This window comes from Ptychodera flava, chromosome 2, assembly GCF_041260155.1.
Source record: "Ptychodera flava strain L36383 chromosome 2, AS_Pfla_20210202, whole genome shotgun sequence".
Lineage (NCBI taxonomy): Eukaryota > Metazoa > Hemichordata > Enteropneusta > Ptychoderidae > Ptychodera > Ptychodera flava.
In genome coordinates, this window is record NC_091929.1 from 19,814,130 (window position 1) to 19,833,129 (window position 19,000).

The 19,000-nt window shown below is 38.3% G+C and overlaps 3 protein-coding genes across 5 annotated transcripts in view; 1 reads left to right on the forward strand and 2 right to left on the reverse strand.

The window, feature by feature from the left end:
- Positions 1 to 4,096, forward strand: part of LOC139116436 (proline-rich protein 5-like) — a 56,622-nt gene extending 52,526 nt beyond the window's left edge. For all 3 annotated transcript variants that reach the window (XM_070679076.1, XM_070679082.1, XM_070679072.1), the window contains 3 exons: positions 125 to 200; positions 2,439 to 2,684; positions 2,980 to 4,096. In XM_070679076.1, coding sequence (XP_070535177.1) covers positions 125 to 200; positions 2,439 to 2,684; positions 2,980 to 3,521 — 864 coding nt within the window. In that variant the 3' untranslated portion in view covers positions 3,522 to 4,096. The remainder of the gene's footprint in view (positions 1 to 124; positions 201 to 2,438; positions 2,685 to 2,979) is intronic.
- Positions 4,097 to 5,285: 1,189 nt separating this feature from the next.
- Positions 5,286 to 7,598, reverse strand: LOC139116425 (uncharacterized). The gene is made up of 2 exons (XM_070679067.1): positions 7,504 to 7,598; positions 5,286 to 6,907 (listed from the first exon to the last, which is right to left on the reverse strand). Exon 2 carries the CDS (start codon positions 6,858 to 6,860, stop codon positions 5,352 to 5,354), a length of 1,509 nt encoding a protein of 502 aa, XP_070535168.1. The 5' UTR covers positions 6,861 to 6,907; positions 7,504 to 7,598; the 3' UTR covers positions 5,286 to 5,351.
- A 3,234-nt stretch (positions 7,599 to 10,832) lies between these two features.
- LOC139149300 (perlucin-like protein) lies at positions 10,833 to 17,039 on the reverse strand. Its single transcript, XM_070720984.1, has 5 exons — positions 16,977 to 17,039; positions 13,785 to 13,797; positions 12,404 to 12,779; positions 11,845 to 11,927; positions 10,833 to 10,849 (listed from the first exon to the last, which is right to left on the reverse strand). The coding sequence occupies exons 1-5, from the start codon at positions 17,028 to 17,030 to the stop codon at positions 10,833 to 10,835; spliced, it is 543 nt and encodes a 180-aa protein (XP_070577085.1). The 5' UTR covers positions 17,031 to 17,039.
- Between the last annotated feature and the right edge of the window lie 1,961 nt (positions 17,040 to 19,000).

A 19,000-nucleotide genomic window follows, 5' to 3' on the forward strand; every position in this document is an offset into this window, starting at 1 on the left:
TTATCAGAATTCTAAAATTGGATCGAAAACATGTTGGTAATTTGTAGTCCTGTATACGTAAGTAATTATAGATTAATAGATGACTAACGCAACTTTAACATTCTGTGCTTCCTTCAATCGACAGACGACAGATCTTACAATTCGCCAGATGACGTTGGTTGGCTTTCGTGACACCATTGTCCTTGATGCTAACATTATCGGTGAGTATTTTAAAAAGGCCATCACGGTCATTAAAATGTGCTGCACAAATAATTACCCACGTCTACACGCAGTCATCAAACTGCCACAAACACATACAAACAAATTTAAGACGGACATATTTAAGACATACACACATACATACATACATACATACATAATACATACATACATACTACATACATACATACAAATTTGTGTGTGTATATATATATATATATAGATACAAATTTATATATTATATACAATATATATATATATATATATATATATATATATATATATATATATATATATATATATATATATATATATATATATATATATATATATATGCATATAGCCCACGCGTGGGGTATCCATGTTTCGCAGAAGTGGCTCCTAAAATAGTACAACTCTCCCGAGTGTTCTGACACATTGCCTGACATTTCGCCAATCAGACCAACTTGAAGTAATGGCCACCCTGTGCCACCAACGCTTCACAGTGACAACCTGGGTTGGCGTGTTTTCTAGAAAGACTGTCAAATCGGACAATATTCAGAACAAGACCGCTATGTTGTCGTTTTTCTCGCTGACAGAGACTAACATTAACTCTAACATAAACACAGAGACTGAAAATACGAAAATACTCACTTTTAACGAAAAATTGAGATTACGTCACTCTTGTAATTGGCCATCGACTTATTACTAATTATATAAAACACATTTGAGATTCTTACCATCCTCTTTCTTTTACACGGTAGTAGACACTTATTTTAGCAGGCCTCTAAGTGATCTCCAAATGACTTTACAGTGAGCATGCTCAAACACAACAATAACGTGGCATCTGTTTGTGTTTCAAATTGCGCAGTTTCCCATAGTTCCAACGTGTAGATGACAATTCGGCGCATTTTACGGATGTTCGTTTTCGTGTAAAATGTTCACGAATACATATGTCGGAATATCTATCTGCTGCTTGCTGCATCCCACACTTTCTAGCAGCGATTTTTTAATGATCACGAACACGGTCGCAAACAACAAAATGCTGCCTAATATGCCATTTGATATTTTGGTTACAAGGTCGCGTTGTCACCTTCTTGAACTGTCTCGGACATTTATGGAAAAAATAATTAAAACACGTAGTTGTTACACAAGGTATATGGCAGATAAATGACCATGGCTATAATTAGCCAATTATCCACTTTCTTGTAAGCATATCAGTTGATCATCAGGAGAGATCAACGCAATAAGCTCGTTAATACATCGTTCGAGGTAGTATGCACCTCTTTCGTTCAAACTTTCCTCAAGGAATCTTTCAATAATACTCTTTCAAAATCAAGAATAAAAATCGGGGGTCACAATACAAATTTTCATACTAGAGAAACAAATTGCTCAAGATTTACTGATATTTGAAATTCAAAATGGCCGCCATCCCCGTGTTAACTCTATGGAGAAAATAGAATTTTCGATTTTCGGAAAAGTAAGACCGTGAAACTTTTTCTTATACCAAGAACTTCAAAATGAGCCCCAACAAGTGGTAGGTCAGAAAATAAGTGTAAAACTGTGAGAGTCGGAATGTCTGTCCTCGAGGCGCATTCTACCTTAATAAGTGAGTCCATTGTCGAAATGTTTCTCATCGGCCAAAGTCCATATTTCTGAATCAACAGATCTTTTCTTCAACTTGTAAAACGCTATGTTGATTCAAGGTTACCGTCGGTAAACTTGCCGTCTCTCAATTAGATGGCATTTTGACTCATGAAACAAGGTGTTCGGAGGGTCATGGTTGGGGAGGGGAGAGTGTACACATACGGTTCATCAGACCTTGACCAAACCTCTTCATTATTTTTGGTAAAACCGTTCTTCGAAACATAGTTCTACACCTAAACTCATATACCAGCCGACCGGGCGCCAACATATTACCCTTTCACCGCACTACGCGGGATATTACCGTCGAGATTTAGCGTAGATCTGACAGCTCCCGTTTTTGTAGAGCACTTTCTGTCAAAAAAAACCGGCAAAAGTGCGTCATCTAGGATGTGAAGAACTTGACAAAAGTAACTAAGCTTAATTTTGCTTCAAAGTGTACCGACAGCTAACCATAACACCATGCACAAAAATTGCAAACATAGTTTGCAGCTACGAATACATGTCTTATACGAAATCACATCATGTCATAAATCTGCACCTTGTATTTGTCAGTCAGCACTGTGCAACTTTCCATTTGAATACCTTTCACAACGCCCTCGAATCTTCATCCGCAGACGCCATAATTGCACCAAATGCCAAGTTAGAGGCTGAAGTCACACAAATGTTGCTAGTATTGCAACATGTCCACGAGTGCAAGCCGCCCTCAAGGAACTATCTGCAGCTCGAAGAACTGGTTGCTAGGGTGGTCAGCCCTTACATCGGAACGCGCGGGCTTTACATCGGCGGGAAAATTATAACACAGAGGAAAGTTTCTACTGTCTCAAGACGCGAACCAGATGAGACTCGTTTCTCCCGAAACGGTAAGAAGTAAATTTATTCATTTTCGGAGCGATAAATTTGATGTCGAGCGCCTTTACCGCTCAATAGCGTAGGCATTTTGTGGCGCCAATAAATATTTCCTCTCTGTTATTAAAATAGGTGGTACAATTACTTTGTCTGTCTTTGAACGTCGATTGTTTGTTAAAAAAAAAATGTTACACACACACAAAAAATGGAAAGATGGTTGAGAATCTATGAGAATATATATCCACAATATCGGTTTATACGTATGAATATACGGTATATTTCAAAATGATATTTGTATAATCTTCCCAGGGATGTTTACAAGATCAATACCAAGGTCTAAATCACATGACGAGTACAACAACAACAACGAACTCAGAAAAGATTTTAACAATCGAGTGATATTCAGTATAACTGACGAAAGCGAGGGCTCCTCCTGCGGTGAACTGTCAGATCACGACAGACACACAGACTATGACGTCAGCGTGCCCAAAAGTCGCCAAAGCAATCTTCGGCGGGGAAGTGTTCCATTGTTGCTGCTGGCCAGCCACCTCTCCGAAGAGGATCTCCGCGAAGAGGACTCGATTTCATCGGATCCAGAAGAGTCCAGCAGCCCGTCGACGCTGTCTCCATTGCCCCAGAGAAAACGGAGTACCTCCGACTGCCCGGATCCGCAATTTGTCAGGAACGCCAGACGAGCTAGCCTCCCACTGGGTACCAGTCGCTCTATACTTAAATCGCCGAGTACGACCATTGAGGTGAAAGGTCGTAAAGGCAAACTGAGATCGTTTTTCAGCCAAAAGAAATCAAAGTCTGTGCATTATGCTAGAAACGATAGTACTTTCAATAAATGACGTAACCTTAATATGTTGAAATAATTTATATTATTATATGACAATGAACTGACTTTCAACTTGAGTGTGTGACAATGAGCTGGCTCTTTTCAATTTCTATACAAACAGTTGGCGGATATCAATTTTTAAAAAGGTTATTGCTGTTGTTTGCGCTCGAATGAAAAAGACACAAGTAGTTTGAGATTATATCTCAAATTATTATATTTTTGGATATTTCTATCATTGTCAAAAAGGAGAACCTTTATAATGCGAGGTAATTTCAGATTTTGCCACTTTTGACAAAGTAAAGCCCCGGATGTTATATTGGATGATTACTCTGAACTCGGTTGAAATACTTTTTACTTGAATGTGATGGCAATCCTATTTAAGCCAGCAGCTACGATTCCTAATGTGTTATATCTGAAATGTTGATTCACATTTTTAATGTTGATGTATCAAAGTTTATTACACTGACTGCCAATTCAAACTTATTTTGATTACAGTTGATTCTAAATATACAATGCAGCATAGATAGATTGTATTCTGAGGTATATTCGAATATTCTTTGAAATACAAGATTGGACTGCAAAACAAAACGGGTAATATCAGTGTTTTATTGCTTTTTATCTTACGGTCAAAAGTCACGTGATGATGATGCTCTTACTTACAAGGGGCCCCTCTATAAGAATTATTATATCGGCCTGTTAATTGTGCAGCCTTAGCCTTTGAAAATAGAGTTTTTGAAATGCAGTGCGGTACCTTCATGGAATTTGCATTCCCGCCATTCATAGTGCGCCAACACTTAAAATGAAGTTGATACTTTCCTAACCATAAGCATAATCCCCAAAGGACTTTTCGCAATGTTATTGGTGTTGACATTTTGTCGTGAAATGTTGATTTGGTGGGAAGTTAATAAAAAAAAGCGTTTCTGACTTTTACGTCATAGAAATCTTGCGTAAAATGCATATTATTGTCGTCGTGTCTCCGTCGCGGAACCTCAAATACTTTCCCGCCAATTTTTCGTTGACATTTAGCAATTTCCCAAGTTTTGATACTTGTGGAAATTCAACGAATTTTTACCATCTTAGTCCCAACAAAGAACAAAACTTGTTAAAAACACCTATCAGAAATTTGTCTCGAGATCTTTTCATCACCACATAACCTTGTTATTAATAACAGGGGTGGCTTAGCGATACGATGTGATTGTTAAAACTTGCATTTGGAAGTAATAATATAACGGAAAGTAAGGTTTGACGTGTTGTACCATCTAGTTTTTTCGTCGATAAACGATAATAATTCACCTCTAGATTCAATATGTGACTGATTCTGTTGTTATTTTTTGTTCAAAGCAAATGCGTAGAGCTTTTCTTGACACGCTGAATTAAGGCAAAGAAAGCTAAACCGCACAACCATGTACGTAACAAACATTTCGATATCAAGATCAGCATTAGCGCTGAATCTAAGCTTTCGTCGCCGAGGGCGCCATACAATTACAGAAGAAATACAAGCAGTTATCTACAAAGTCACTCTGTCACTTAGATTAAGTTCCCGATCCTAAACAAAAACGTTATTTGTCTCATACCGCATTATATATTTTAACTAGGCAGAAAAATAAAATTTCAGTGATAATTACGTCACGATTATCATGTCAATCATTAGTTAGTCGATATGTTCGAAGTTTAAATTTTTACGCGTTTATACCAATCCAACACAATTCAATGCATGTATGTATGTATGTATGTGTTCGTGTGTGTATGGCAAACCAATTGTGTATTTACATGAAAGTTTTGTGTTTACAGTGACGTTGTTGAAATATTGCTTCGGCGAGTAATCAAAACTAGAAGTTTCACGTTAACAAGTGGTTTTTAGTGTGTTCAGTATTTCTGAAGCATAGACCGTAACTCTTTCTGGCAAAACTAGGCCGTTGGAATAACTAATGGTCCATGATAGTCTGCCATTCAATCCGTAGATGGCGTGGAAAAATACCGAACCCATGAATGGAGACAGAACCAAAGCTCCTGGCAGACCGTAACATTCAACGACACGCTGTCTGTCACTCTCAAAGGCCGTCATCCGACCCATGTTTGACATGTCAAAGGTTACTAAATTGTTTATAGTGTGCTCTATTGAGGACGCTGTGACATTGCTATCGTCAGGTTCAGGTATATTCTCAAACCATGATGAGGCTTCTCCGAGAGGGCGCTGTTTCATAATATCCCGGCTAATATCTTCTGTTATTTGCTTTGCAAGCTTCCAGAATGTGGTAGACTCGGATCCCTCGGCATCTATATAATACTTGTATAATATTGAAGATATGTAACAGCCCATATTTGGCACATAGTCTTCATCTACATATTTTCTGAGACTGTAATTGGTGTAAGCTTTGACAATCTCTCGTTCTTTCAAGTCGCCACCTTGGATGAGTTTGGCAGCGGCGATAGCGGCGGCCGACGTCAATACCGAGTTAAGTGTGCAGTGATTTCTTTTTGCAGATTGAATTATTCGCGATGTCAGATCTTCGGGAACGTCGATATAATGAACGCCCGTGTTAGTGACCATGCGCAGACTGGTTAGAATTGGCGGGGGAAATTTGGTCAAGTACCTATCTCCCCCTGCATGGTCTGTCGTCTGCTTTGTAGATTTGGTCGGCATGGATACCAAATTCTCCAGGGATGGCGGGAACGAAAAGTTTTTCCCTGGACGATTTTCTACTCTGGGGTCTTCAAATAATTCATTAAGGATTTCAAGTAGCTCGCCCAGTATGTTTGTAATACCGATGGCATCTGCTATAGCGTGGTTTGACGATACCCCTATGCCAGTTTTGTACATCATCCTATCGCCTTCCCTTCTGGACCATTTGCCCTTCAAAATGACCCACCTCCAAAGATGACCGTCAACTGGGTCAGACAATTCACGCTCCATCGCCGATTCCCATTCATCAGTGCCCTCATCGACACACCTTACCGGCAGCTTGACGTCACTTCCGATCTCTTCGAACCACTTCTCGGTTTTGTTATTCTCCTCGTTATAAACTGTGACAATCCTGGCTTTCAATGCCAGATGCCTCGCAGACAGCAAATCCAAGGCTTGTCGTAGGTGGCGCTGCGTGACTTCAGCCCTGCAGTTCAACAACGCGAACTGCACTGGACACCACAAGCCGTGCTTGACATGACTTGAATCAAAGTATGATTCCAGAAGGTTAAGTTTTCGTATCAGCCGTGAATGCGTGCAGTCAGAAGTGAGAAACGCAACTCGACACCTCGAAAAAATCCCACTCCTAAACTTCAATGACGAACGAGAAACAGTCAAGTCCCCTGAACGCGTTCTGAGAGCTCTCATAAGTGTCAAGGCCGGCAACATCGTTGTTTTGTTCGTGGCATAATACCTCTGGTGGAAATGTACAAATACTGACAAAAGAAAGAGAATTAAAGAAACGCAGTGCCAATTAGATGATGACCGATGATATATCTTATATGGGGCTTGAGTGCCTGATATAACATTTATGGGTCCAGTGCCTGATAATGATATTACATGTATTGGAAGAAGATATCACCAGCCTATGACTGGCTATTTATTGCATTACAAGGCATCCAGGCCCATATACAAGAAAATTCTCAATAGAAAATACTTAATGTCATACATGGTTCTACCATAGTTTTTCTCGAGGGTCTATGGTTCTACATATTGGTCTACAAAATATGTTTTTTCTTTTGATAAATGCGTGATATACAAATTTACATAGGTTAATTAACAGATCAGAGTGTAGTCTGGAGGCAATTATGTAAAGTTTTGCAGTCTTTTACAGTCTACGTACACTCTGTCATCTATGGGCCAGTGTCTGATATGACATCTGTGGGTCCAGAGTGCCTGATATAACATATATGAGCGCAGCGCCTGACCAATTTAAACTACACAGAAAAACAAATGCTTCCTTAGTGATAAATTGGTAAAACAGGTATCTCATTTATGTGTAATACTAAATAATATTTCGATTAAGGCATACCTTTAACCAGAAGAGTTAGTGGAATGGCTCTGCGCTGAAGTTTCACCACCGACAGAACGCCAAGAACCTGGCCGAGCGCAAACAACCTAACCTTGTTGTTGAAAAATCAAAGACGATTGGCGCCTACGTGTTGTTTTGATGTCAGTAAAGACACGTCGTTATAAATTTGTGTTATGCGACGACACTTGGGTTGACGTTGCTAACATTAAATTAGAAGACCCTTTCGCTAATAAGGCTGCTAACCGGAACTCCTTGGGGTTTGTTTCAGCCCCGAATGACAAATGTCAGATGCGATGAAAGTATGAACGAAATGTCAGAAACGAACTTGGCTCTGACCCTAGGTGATTTTAAAATTTTAAATCTGACCTAACTACGAAACAACCACTTATCTCTATATGGCCCTACCATCATGTGGTACATTCTCAAGGCAAATCGTCACAATACTGGTAAATGGGTAGTTCAATTACAGAATACTCGAACCGTGCCCTGAGGCAGGTTGCTATGTTGTTTTGCCTGCATCTGTAAGTACAAAGTGCACGAATACAAAACAACTCCACATGGCCCCGGCCACACGCATTGTGTAGCATTAGCATCCGAAGCATTGATTCGCACCACATGATGAATGACCGACAAGCTTCTTTTTGACTGTACAACTATGAAAGAACAAAGTGCTTTGAGAATTTTTACAATACACTCATCATATAAGCTATCTTCATCAGTTGAACTCGTGGTTGATACCAGCCTTGCTCCATGTCTATTAGCATGTGTGTAAATATCAAAACACAATAAATTGAAGGAATAAACTTCAGTAGACTGCCGCGTTAGTGTTAGGCTGTTGCGTAGATCGTAGGGGGAACGCTTTGGCCCATTGTCAGTAACTGCTACCAAGAAATGCCAAGCGACAGGCGTATTCTAGCCAAATACTTAAAAGTAGCTTGGTTGAGCGCTAAAATCCGGGACTAATATGGTGACCCTCCCATCTGATGGCAAATCTCTGCATTGTAATCTCTCCCAATGCTTGTAAAACTTCATCAGCTGTAAACAGAATCTTATAAATTCCCGAACCGAAAACGAAGCGTAATCAGAAAATGTTGTCACTCAACCTGGTTAAAGTCCACAAACGGTAGCAGACTTAATGATCGGTTTTTATTGACGGTTTTGGAATGAGAACACCGATACGTTGACACAGCTGTCGAATTCCCCTCTCGCGACTTGCTTTATTTTTGATAACACAGGCAAACAATCTCTATAACGATTGTTCCATCTCGGATTATCGTTTTCTTCAGAGATTACTCTGGTGCTTTGAAGGCAAAATACACATCAGATACACATTTTTAACATTTCAAATCTCACAATTTCACCTGGTCTTCAGCTTGATGGACTAAATTTTAAACCAGGTGTTGAAATTCACTTACCATGGTCTTGTTTTTGTAAAAGTAGTAATTTATTTATCTCTCATAGATTTTAAACAGATACTGTAACATATTTTGAATTTCAAACTCATTTTATATCTATAGGCAGTACGGTTCGTCGTTCCTTAAAATATCCGTTGACCCCAGATTGACATTACGATGAATACAAGACAATTATTTCTTGTTATCTTCAGTAGAGCATGCGCACCAGCGTAGAGATTTTCTAATTGCGTACCGTTGTATGAGTAACGTGGTATTTAGACTTCCGGAGACAACGACTCCGTCAACTTTTGTCTCCATAACAAAAAACATCGAAAAAAAGCTTATCAGTCAAGAATGGCTGTAGGTATCAACAAATCTTCGATGTCTTTCGCTGTCCCCCGATTAAAAACTGGTAACGGAATTAACATACACACCAAATCAGTTTGTTTAATCAATCAACAGCTTTCCAATCCGATTCACCTCTGTGGTACTTACACAAAGCTAGCTCTGTTCTCCATCTACATCTAGAATTTGCAAAAATGATGCAATGCATTGGTTACTAAAAGAAGTGACTACTGCAAAACCTAGTCAAGCCAGTAACTCATTTTTTATTTAGAAGATGCAAACAGATGCAGGCTGGAATATAAGAGTTGAATAAGATCGACTGCTGACATAATTATTCAATACAAACTAACACATGACTCTGCCTCAGACTTAAAATGGAGCGGCGTTGATTCATCGGTAGTGGCAGGTTTTCCCTTGAAATAATTAGCAGTGCTGAACTGTTGATTGTGTCTCAATGAAATGCCCATGGACATTTGGAGAGAATTTACAGAGAGCGAAGTGGAGCACTGATAAATCCACTCACCCCAGGTTTTTGAACGACAGACTCAATTCGAGGCACGTGATAATGATAAAATTGCTAGGTACTTTCTGTGATTGAACGATATGCAAATTTACGAGCAGAGAGAGAGAGAGAGAGAGAGAGAGAGAGAGAGAGAGAGAGAGAGAGAGAGGAGAGAGAGAGGAGAGAGAGAGAGAGAGAGAGAGAGAGAGAGATAACCAAACTCGAGTATACAGCTCCATTTCGGCGATGCAATTTTTTTCTTGCAATACAGAGATTCAATGATCGCAGGTTTATAAATTTCAGCAAAAAATCAAACATTTGTCAAAAGAAATAAAGTCTGTGTCAGATGTTTCTTGAAAATGAGGATAAGCTATCATAAAATCAGACTAGCGTTTTCCCCCTTCCGAACATTGGGCTACGGCTTACCTCGCAAAATTCGAAGAATTTAATAATTATATGCTGGTATCTTATAGTGTCCATGGCCATAGGGATTACATTGTCGTCAGTTGTACTGTTCTCCGAGTCTAGTAGAGTTTTTACGCAATGAAACGAGAGATATAGGCGCTATTTTAACGACACAACTTAGTTTAATTCTACAACAGTAAGTGATTAATAGTACATGAAGAATGAAGAATTACAGGTCTTTTTTAGAAATTTCTTTGACGATATTGGGTGATTACGAGTTTTTCACAAATTCAAGAATTTCTGTAACAGTGACTGCATAATATATATTGTGCGTGAAAAGGTTTACATGCCTTTCAATAAATATAACGACTCCATGGACACATCATTCAATACAGTTTATGGCACTAGGCTGAACAAAGGCAAAGAAAAAAGAGACAGGAAACACCAAAGAAGGTGGGTAAATCACATGAATAAGTGATTTTATATTTTTGTATTGTTTTCCTCAAGGAAGTGTATCGTTTAAAAATTGACAAATAATTGAATAATTATAAAACCTTGGAGATAAATGCGCCATTTGCAATATGCTTAAAATATTAATGTTCGAATATGCGATATTCTTGGACGTTGCTGTCGCAAGTTCTAGTTTTCGACAAAATCAGTAACGCCATCATTAAGAGAATTTACTAACACATGGCGAATTCTGTAAAAATAAATAAAAAGACAACAATGTTTTTAAATGGGCATTAACATTGTATGTATGTACATTATGTATGTATGTATGTATGTATGTATGTATGTATGTATGTATGTATGTATGTATGTATGTATGTATGTATGTATGTATGTATGTATGTATGTATGTATGTATGTATGTATGTATGTATGTATGTATGTATGTATGTATGTATGTGTATGTATGCATGTATAAATGCAACATTACTTCAAGTATATATTTGAGAAAGTTTTTCATGAACATCCGTTCAAATACATATATAAACATAAATACATACAGACAGTGTTCATGTATGTATGTATGTATGTATGTATGTATGTATGTATGTGTGTAGGTATGTGTATGTATGTATGTATGTATGTATGTATGTATGTATGTATGTATGTATGTATGTATGTATGTATGTATGTATGTATGCACAAACGCAACATTACTTCAAGTATATATTGAGAAAGTTTTTCAAGAACATCCGTTCAAATACATATATAAACATAAATACATACAGTGTTCATACATACATACATACATACATACATACATACATACATACATACATACATACATACATACATACATGCATGCATGCATGCATGCATGCATGCATACATACATACATACATACATACATACATACATACATACATACATACATACATACATACATACATACATACATACAGAGAGCGATAGAGAAATACAGTCACAATCAATCGAAAGAATAATGGTACAGTCATTGGCAGATTGAGAGGGAGAGAAAGTGAGTTTTTAAGTATTGATGGAGTTATGAATTTGTAAAGTGGAATTAAAAAGAAGGTCTGATGATTGCAAGTGAACAGAGAAACTGAGAGAACAATGGCCATCAAGCCAGCCCTATACAGAAACAATCGTGTATTTATGTACATCTTTTCAGAAGGACGGACAGTAATGAATTTATTGATTAATTTAACATATTCTTTACTGACCTGCTGTCATCTCACATACAAAACCCTTCGGTCGTACGTTACAATACTCGTCATCCCACTGTCCAGTGCGAGATCCTCTGAACCTGAAATATTAAGCATATGTATGAAAAGTGCCCTTTTAATCTAACATATACGATACCATATATCTGTGTACACGACATGACTTTGAAACAGGAACTCAGAACTCTTGTAACAAATGTAAGGAAATGAAAAAACACAGGAATATCTAAAAATAAGTAAAAAAATCCTCAAACGTCTCCAATGGTTTCGTTCAAGAATATCTTTTGTATATTAAGAGTTCAACATGCCATTCATTGTTTTAAGTGGAAACCTGGCTTAATCGATAAAAGAATAATCCCACATGTTTCACATAAAACGAAAGACACTGACATAGTTTACGTGACTTTCATATTTTAAACTGAACTTCAGGGGGAAAACTATCATAGGCATATACATCACCGTGTGGCAAATTTGTATTGCAAGCTGTGTCCTAAGGAGGAGACGACCTTGAGAAATTTCTCTGCAAAGTGTTTTGAACGCATGCGCAATTTCGACTCACCAGAGTTGAACGCAGTCTTGGCCCTCACTGTCGAGTTTCACTTTGTTGTTTGGTTCACCACCAGCCCAGTTGACGAAGGAGTTACCGAGAGTGGTGTTATCACTCCAGCGGAAGTTATTTTCAGCGTCCCGGTCATCCAGGCCGATCCAGAAGCCGTGGGTGTTGATACAGGGTGCCCTGTGCAGCATATTGGCTAAGATCAGATTTTGCACTGCCTGAAACGAGGCAGCGTCCTTTAGGGTCGCCAAGGTGCCGTTCCGAGCCTCGCATGCCGCCTCGGCTTCCTCATAATACGTCATAGATGAATTACCGGTCTGATCATGTTGGTCTTGCTGACAGAATACTTCGTATTTGGAAGATGGACACGTGACTCCGGCTGAAAGATAACGACAGACAACCCTTGAATCTGTACCTGAATTGTAAAACCAGCTTAGCGTTTTCCCTTTCATAGTAATACGTAGTATGCGCATCGAAAGTGTAATACTTAAACGTGTTCTCAACCTTTTCCCAACTTAACTTTCAGTCATTCTTTTATCAAATCAAGACAAAATATTCAGGGATCACGGTGTAAAGTTTGGTACTGACAAATTACCTACTTTTTACCGATATTTGAAATGTAAGATTGCTGCCAGCGGCCTTGTGATAACTCCAGAGGGGAAAATGCAATTTTGGATTCTCAAAAATACTAAGACGCTCAAAGTATTTTCGCTTTGAGAGTTTTAAAATGAGTCTCTAAGTGATAGATGAAAATTGAATTGTAAAATTCAAGTCCAAATATCAGTCCACGAGACGCATTAAGCTTATCGTCAGACATACGTCACTCCAGACTACCTTTGAATAGTTCATTCATATTCAAATTAGATATTGATCAAAATCTGGTGAGTACAAATAAAATATTTCGCTCGGTAAAATGAGCAATAGTTTGAAGTGCACAATAATTTCTCATAAACGTGAAAAACAGGTTAAACCAAAAGATATTTTTTCTGGTCATCGCGCGCGTCATTTCAGAACCTGCGCGCCATGTCCTTTTTTCGGTTACATACTCCTTGATATCCCTGTTTGCATGTCCAAAGATGCTAAAAAGAAAACGGAAGTACTATGCAGCCAATGGTAAAAGACAATAAGTGTTGAATCAATAGTGCCACACAAGCATTATTAGGAATAAAAAAAGAAAAAAAAAGGAAAAAACAAAAAAAAAAGAAAGAAAGAAAATCGCGTCATCGCATCACTTTTCTGATTGCCAATGATCAGAAACATTTTTAGCCTTTAATAACTGTCCATACAGTCAATTCATATGTGTTATCTATATTCTAAAATTCATCAACAATTATTTGAAAAGTAATATTGACAATTAAATATAGAATGCAAGGAAACGACTTACCAGGCGACATGTCCTGAAAGTTTGAAAAGAAAGTAAACATCGAGTAATTATAGGTCACATCTGATAAGGTGTCACATTTAAAGAGTCAATCACCTCAAACTTTATAGACCTTCAAAGAGTCCCATAATAAATTATACAGTAAGAAGATATTTAAACGTTTACCTTTCAACGTTTAATGTCAAAAAGTACTTACTAGAGACTTATGTATAATTTCCTAAATCACATAATGATGGCTAAGTACTAACAGGAAAGATCCAATATGTCAGGCAAAAACTAGACTGTCGGCAGTCGTTTGCGCCATTTTCGTCTCTGCGGCAACACTGGACGCGGCCGAATCAAGGATCGATGTCGGCACTCACTGTCATGACAAGGCATTCTCGACTTGCGTCTTCTGCACTATGCTTACGACCCCCGTCGCGTATATGCGAAAGACGATACCAATAACAGAAAAGAGAGGGCACAGGGGACTGTCGACACTCTAGAAATAGGCCTACATCGATTTTACCCGTACGAAAAATTTCTAATTTATACTGACATTTGCATACCAAGTTTCTATGCATAATAGCTGTTTTACATTGTCGAGAGCTGAAAGTTAACACAATGACTGAAAATACTTAAAAGTCACTTTTGACCAAAAATTAACACATCCACTTTGAACTGAGCAAACGTAAGTTTTGTTTCTATATCAAAGATTTTCCTCCCATATTGACAATCGTTTTGAATACACAAGCCTATGACCTGTTGTAAGTGTATGCAGCTTGAGCGGAGATACCCCTATTTGCATATTTATATTAGAATTTCGTTCAAATGGAAGTGATGAGGGCGCTGTTCTACTTGACCGTTAGTGTGATTTTTCCTGTTTTTTGGGGGGCAATTTCAGCCCATTTTTTCCCAACAAACGATGTCAGAGACGTTTCTATGGTCATATAAAGCAGTTAAGTTTGTGCCTATGAATTTTTATCAACTTCTACGGCTTACTTTTGGTGCTATGTGTGTATTGTCGATCTATGGCTCGCTAAACATAGGCCTACTTTTGAGCTGCCGCAACTACATGCACAGCTGATTCTTGTGAATATTTTTACATAGTTAGACAGTCTAATCATTATTTAAGCCCCCTAACTTAGTTTTATTCTTGTTCATGCCCTGCAAATCACTGCTTTGGCCTCGTGTAGGTTGTACACCGTCCCGCCATCAGAAGACAAGATGGCCGCTTATAGTGGGAACGTGTTGCACTCCGCTGACGCCTTGCTCACCTTTACAAATTGTTTAGGCCCAAAGATTGCACAATATCACATATTTTACTGTTGTCATCCAACTTATGTTATATTTATATTTGATGCTTGGGTTACAATTTCGCGGTAGTCCTCGTAGGCATTGGCTACCAATATTCCATTGGGTAACCGGAGAAGTCGGGCAGTTGCGAACTCGGCCAGCGCCGATGGTGCTGACCAACTCGGCCAGTGCAGTGGGACTCGGCCAGGAGAAGTCTGCCACTCGCAACAAAGCAATATGATTGCATACGCATCCTCTTCACAGTTGAATATGCCAAACAATTTTAACTTTTTACTACCATAGTTTTGTTATTTTGTCGGTTTAATACTACCGGGTACTACGAACATTCAGAAAACAACTCAAAGTCGAAGAGCTCCCACGTCCACCCTGCAAAACATGTACGGTCTGCCTCCGTGTTTCTGCAGATCGCGCGCGTACCGTATTAAAGTTCAGGCAAACATTATGCCATTTCTTCAGTAAAATTCATGGCTTGATGACTCTTAACTAAGTTGCTTCGCCATCTCCTATGACTTTTTAACGAACTTCAAGTGTAACTATGACGAAGACTGCAAAACTCGCTACCACGATCGCGATACACCGCCATCTTTAATTTTACCCATACGTGCGTTGAACTGTGATCTGTGAAGTTTGCAAACATTACGCTCATCTTATGAATGACATTTAGATCGCTTTCGTATATAACTTAAGTGAGACTTCAAAAAAAGAAACACTAATATGGAGCATATATTCTAATAGGGTGCATACTGTACTGGCCGACTTCTCTTGTATTCGTCATTGTCAACTGTCAGTGTCTGTCTGTTTGGAGTCGATGCAGGATGTGGTGGTCGGACATTCCCACGCCTGATTTTACTGACCCCTCAGCCTTTCAAGATAATAATATCGTTGTAAGAGTGGATTTGAGTGACCGTGATTTGTCACAGTTTTCCTTTTCACTGGTAACGGGTAGTATATCACTGTTCAGTTACCATGTTTCAACTCGTCAATGTTGACTGAAGTCCGATAGCATAAAGGCGAGTTTCAGTGCCATAGCGTTGTACGCTGTACACGCGTACACTGGGCTGTACGATCGGCCTTGTACGGTAACACTAACAGCGCATACATGGCATCATGAAATCATGCCGCAAATATATGCGCACTGTCAGAAATTCACGAAACTTGTCACAAGCGTTGTTCAATAGCAAGTGGTTTGACACAACAAGTATTATTTTTGTTCAAGACCTGTATCAGTGTGTTTCGGGTCACAGTCTAAAAATAGCACACAGCTGAGAGGTATAAACCATCATTGCAACGTACGAATTCAGTTGTCAATTATCATTAGTATTTATTTCTATCATGCATAGATACGATGAAATTACTCTCAAAAGTGTACATTACCTCATAGCATGTTCAATTTCGCATTAAATAATCATATTTGTGAGCTTTCGAGCCCATTTTCACGACCAAGTCGCTCGAACGACGTGTATTCCGACATATTGCTTGTTTACATTCAGAACGAGGCTCTGCAGCCTATTGAATTATGCAAATTTCTATACGTTCCGCTCAAGCTGTATGACTGAGAAAAAACATACATAGCAACTTTGCGGAGATGTTAATGATTAACGAAAGGGGAATCTGTGGCACGCAACTTTGGTGGAAATAATTTAACTGTACCCAGTCACAGGGTAAACTCTTAATGGTCTTTTGACACACTTACTCAAGTCAACAAAGTATGATATATTTTATAGGTAAATGAAAACGGATACATTTAATCAATGATGCAAGTAAACTGATACATTTCATCAACGGTCAAAGTGGATCGTTTTGATTCACTATTTGTGAAATATATTTAAAGGTATGTCATGACTTCTAAGTCAAGTAATCAACAAAAGATGTAAACACGTAAATATCTAGGATACTTACCGTTGCCATGGAAACAGTGAAGATAAATAACGCCGAGAGTAAAACAAGCATCATGTCTTTGGTTCTGCCAGGTAAAGTAATCAAACAGATATGTTTGATCGACAATATTTGCAGTCAAGTGATAGTATATATGTTCTAGAAGTTTCTAAAATATACAATCGCCACAATTTTTGATTTTGCACTTCGGTGTGTCCCAATATCATATATGAGAAAGGGATAATCTTGAGACCGCGCAAAGCTAGAGAAAATTGTGCAGTTTGCCGCCGCGGGTTGACGCACGAAAGACCGTCTAATCGGCAGGTAGCATAATTTCTAACACATTTTCATCCTTAAACTCGGTCACGTGATATAAAATCCCCAACCGATAGCCCAACACTGTGAAGCCTCTTTTTATTTTACAAAACGTTTTTGCCAAAATTTTGATGAAAATATTACTCACCTTTTCCGACGTTTATCGACGTATAACGTTTACCGTCTCGTTGCTAGATAATATGATGTTCTCTTCTCAGATCAAAGTTATAAGAGCACCAACGAACTATGGGACGCCTACATGAATTTGTATGGTATTTCTGAAATTGTGTATCTGGCGTATAGACAATAAATCGCTAAGTGGAGCAGTACAATATGGGTCAAGTGAGCCTGTGAAACTCTGCAGATTTTCAGTCTGTATGTGAAAACATTCGTATACCATTTTCCCAGTGATTTGGACGGTGATTTTATCGTTAATCACACTTCAAGCGCAGTTCGATTTATGTCAACTTATTCGTCACAACGAACGACACTTTATGAAAACACGTAAAGAAATATATTTGCTCTCGTTTCATTGCCCTCAAACAGACTGTATATGCCTGCTCAGTCTATCGAGAACTAAGTAAACTCTTAAATGTGGTCATCAAAATTATGACCATAAACGTTTTGGACGTACCATGAGGACGGTTTGGCTGTTAGATGTCGCTGATATTGAGAGTGACAATGTTTAGTAACTCCTTTCCAAGCTGTCTGCACACCAATTTCTCTCTCACATCGCTTCTCAATAAATCGTTGGTAAAAACGAATATATAGTATTGTGTATAAACCAATCTTAACCTATCAGCTTGACAGTCACAGTATGTGATACATCTTCAAAGTCACGCTTTAATATGTAAGCCATGATTGTAAACACACCACTTGAGCACTTGACCCAGAAAGTTGATGTGATCAATGACGCACTTGAAAAAAACTTTTCACTATTTAATGGTACAAATACTGACCTAAATTTATAATTAAGATCAATCAACACTCATTTCATATTTGACATGTTGATTATCGATAATTCACTACACCCACAATTTCGAATACCTATCTGAAAATTCTGAGAATGGTTATCTTGAATTTTCAAAACGTACAGGTGTTTCTCCTTGTCTGTGAATACTTCAAACAAAAAACGTCAAGAACATACGATTTTACTCCGATTTTCTAAAATAAAATATATACAGAAGATGACAATGTAAACACTGAATTTTCGATACCCATGCATGCTGCTGATCACACTTATTGGAGCCACAGTGAAAGTTGAAACTAGAGGTTTTGAAAAAATCCGAGATATTTAGTTTAAATGACGATTTCTTTCTTGTTTGCTCATTGCTAGTCATTTTAAACCATAAAACCTTGCATGGTTGGAGTGCTAAGCTACTTATTAATATATTCAGCGATACGATGGACAGTGATTGCATTGCTGAGATACACCCCTTTTTGACCACGTCTTAACAACAACAACAACAACAACAACAACAACAACAACAACAACAACAACAACAACAACAACAACAACAACTTACAACATGAACAAGTGAACACACACATACGAAATTGCCTCCTCGTACAGAGTTTGTTGAATAGCATCGGTCATAAAGACCGTTACTCGACTATTTGTGATTCTGGATTATCAACATTTTCATACCCATGTAATACAAGTTTGCGGAGACGTGATTATTCTTATCATCGGTGAGTCCCATTGCATGCATGGTGATAAAACAACCGTTTAT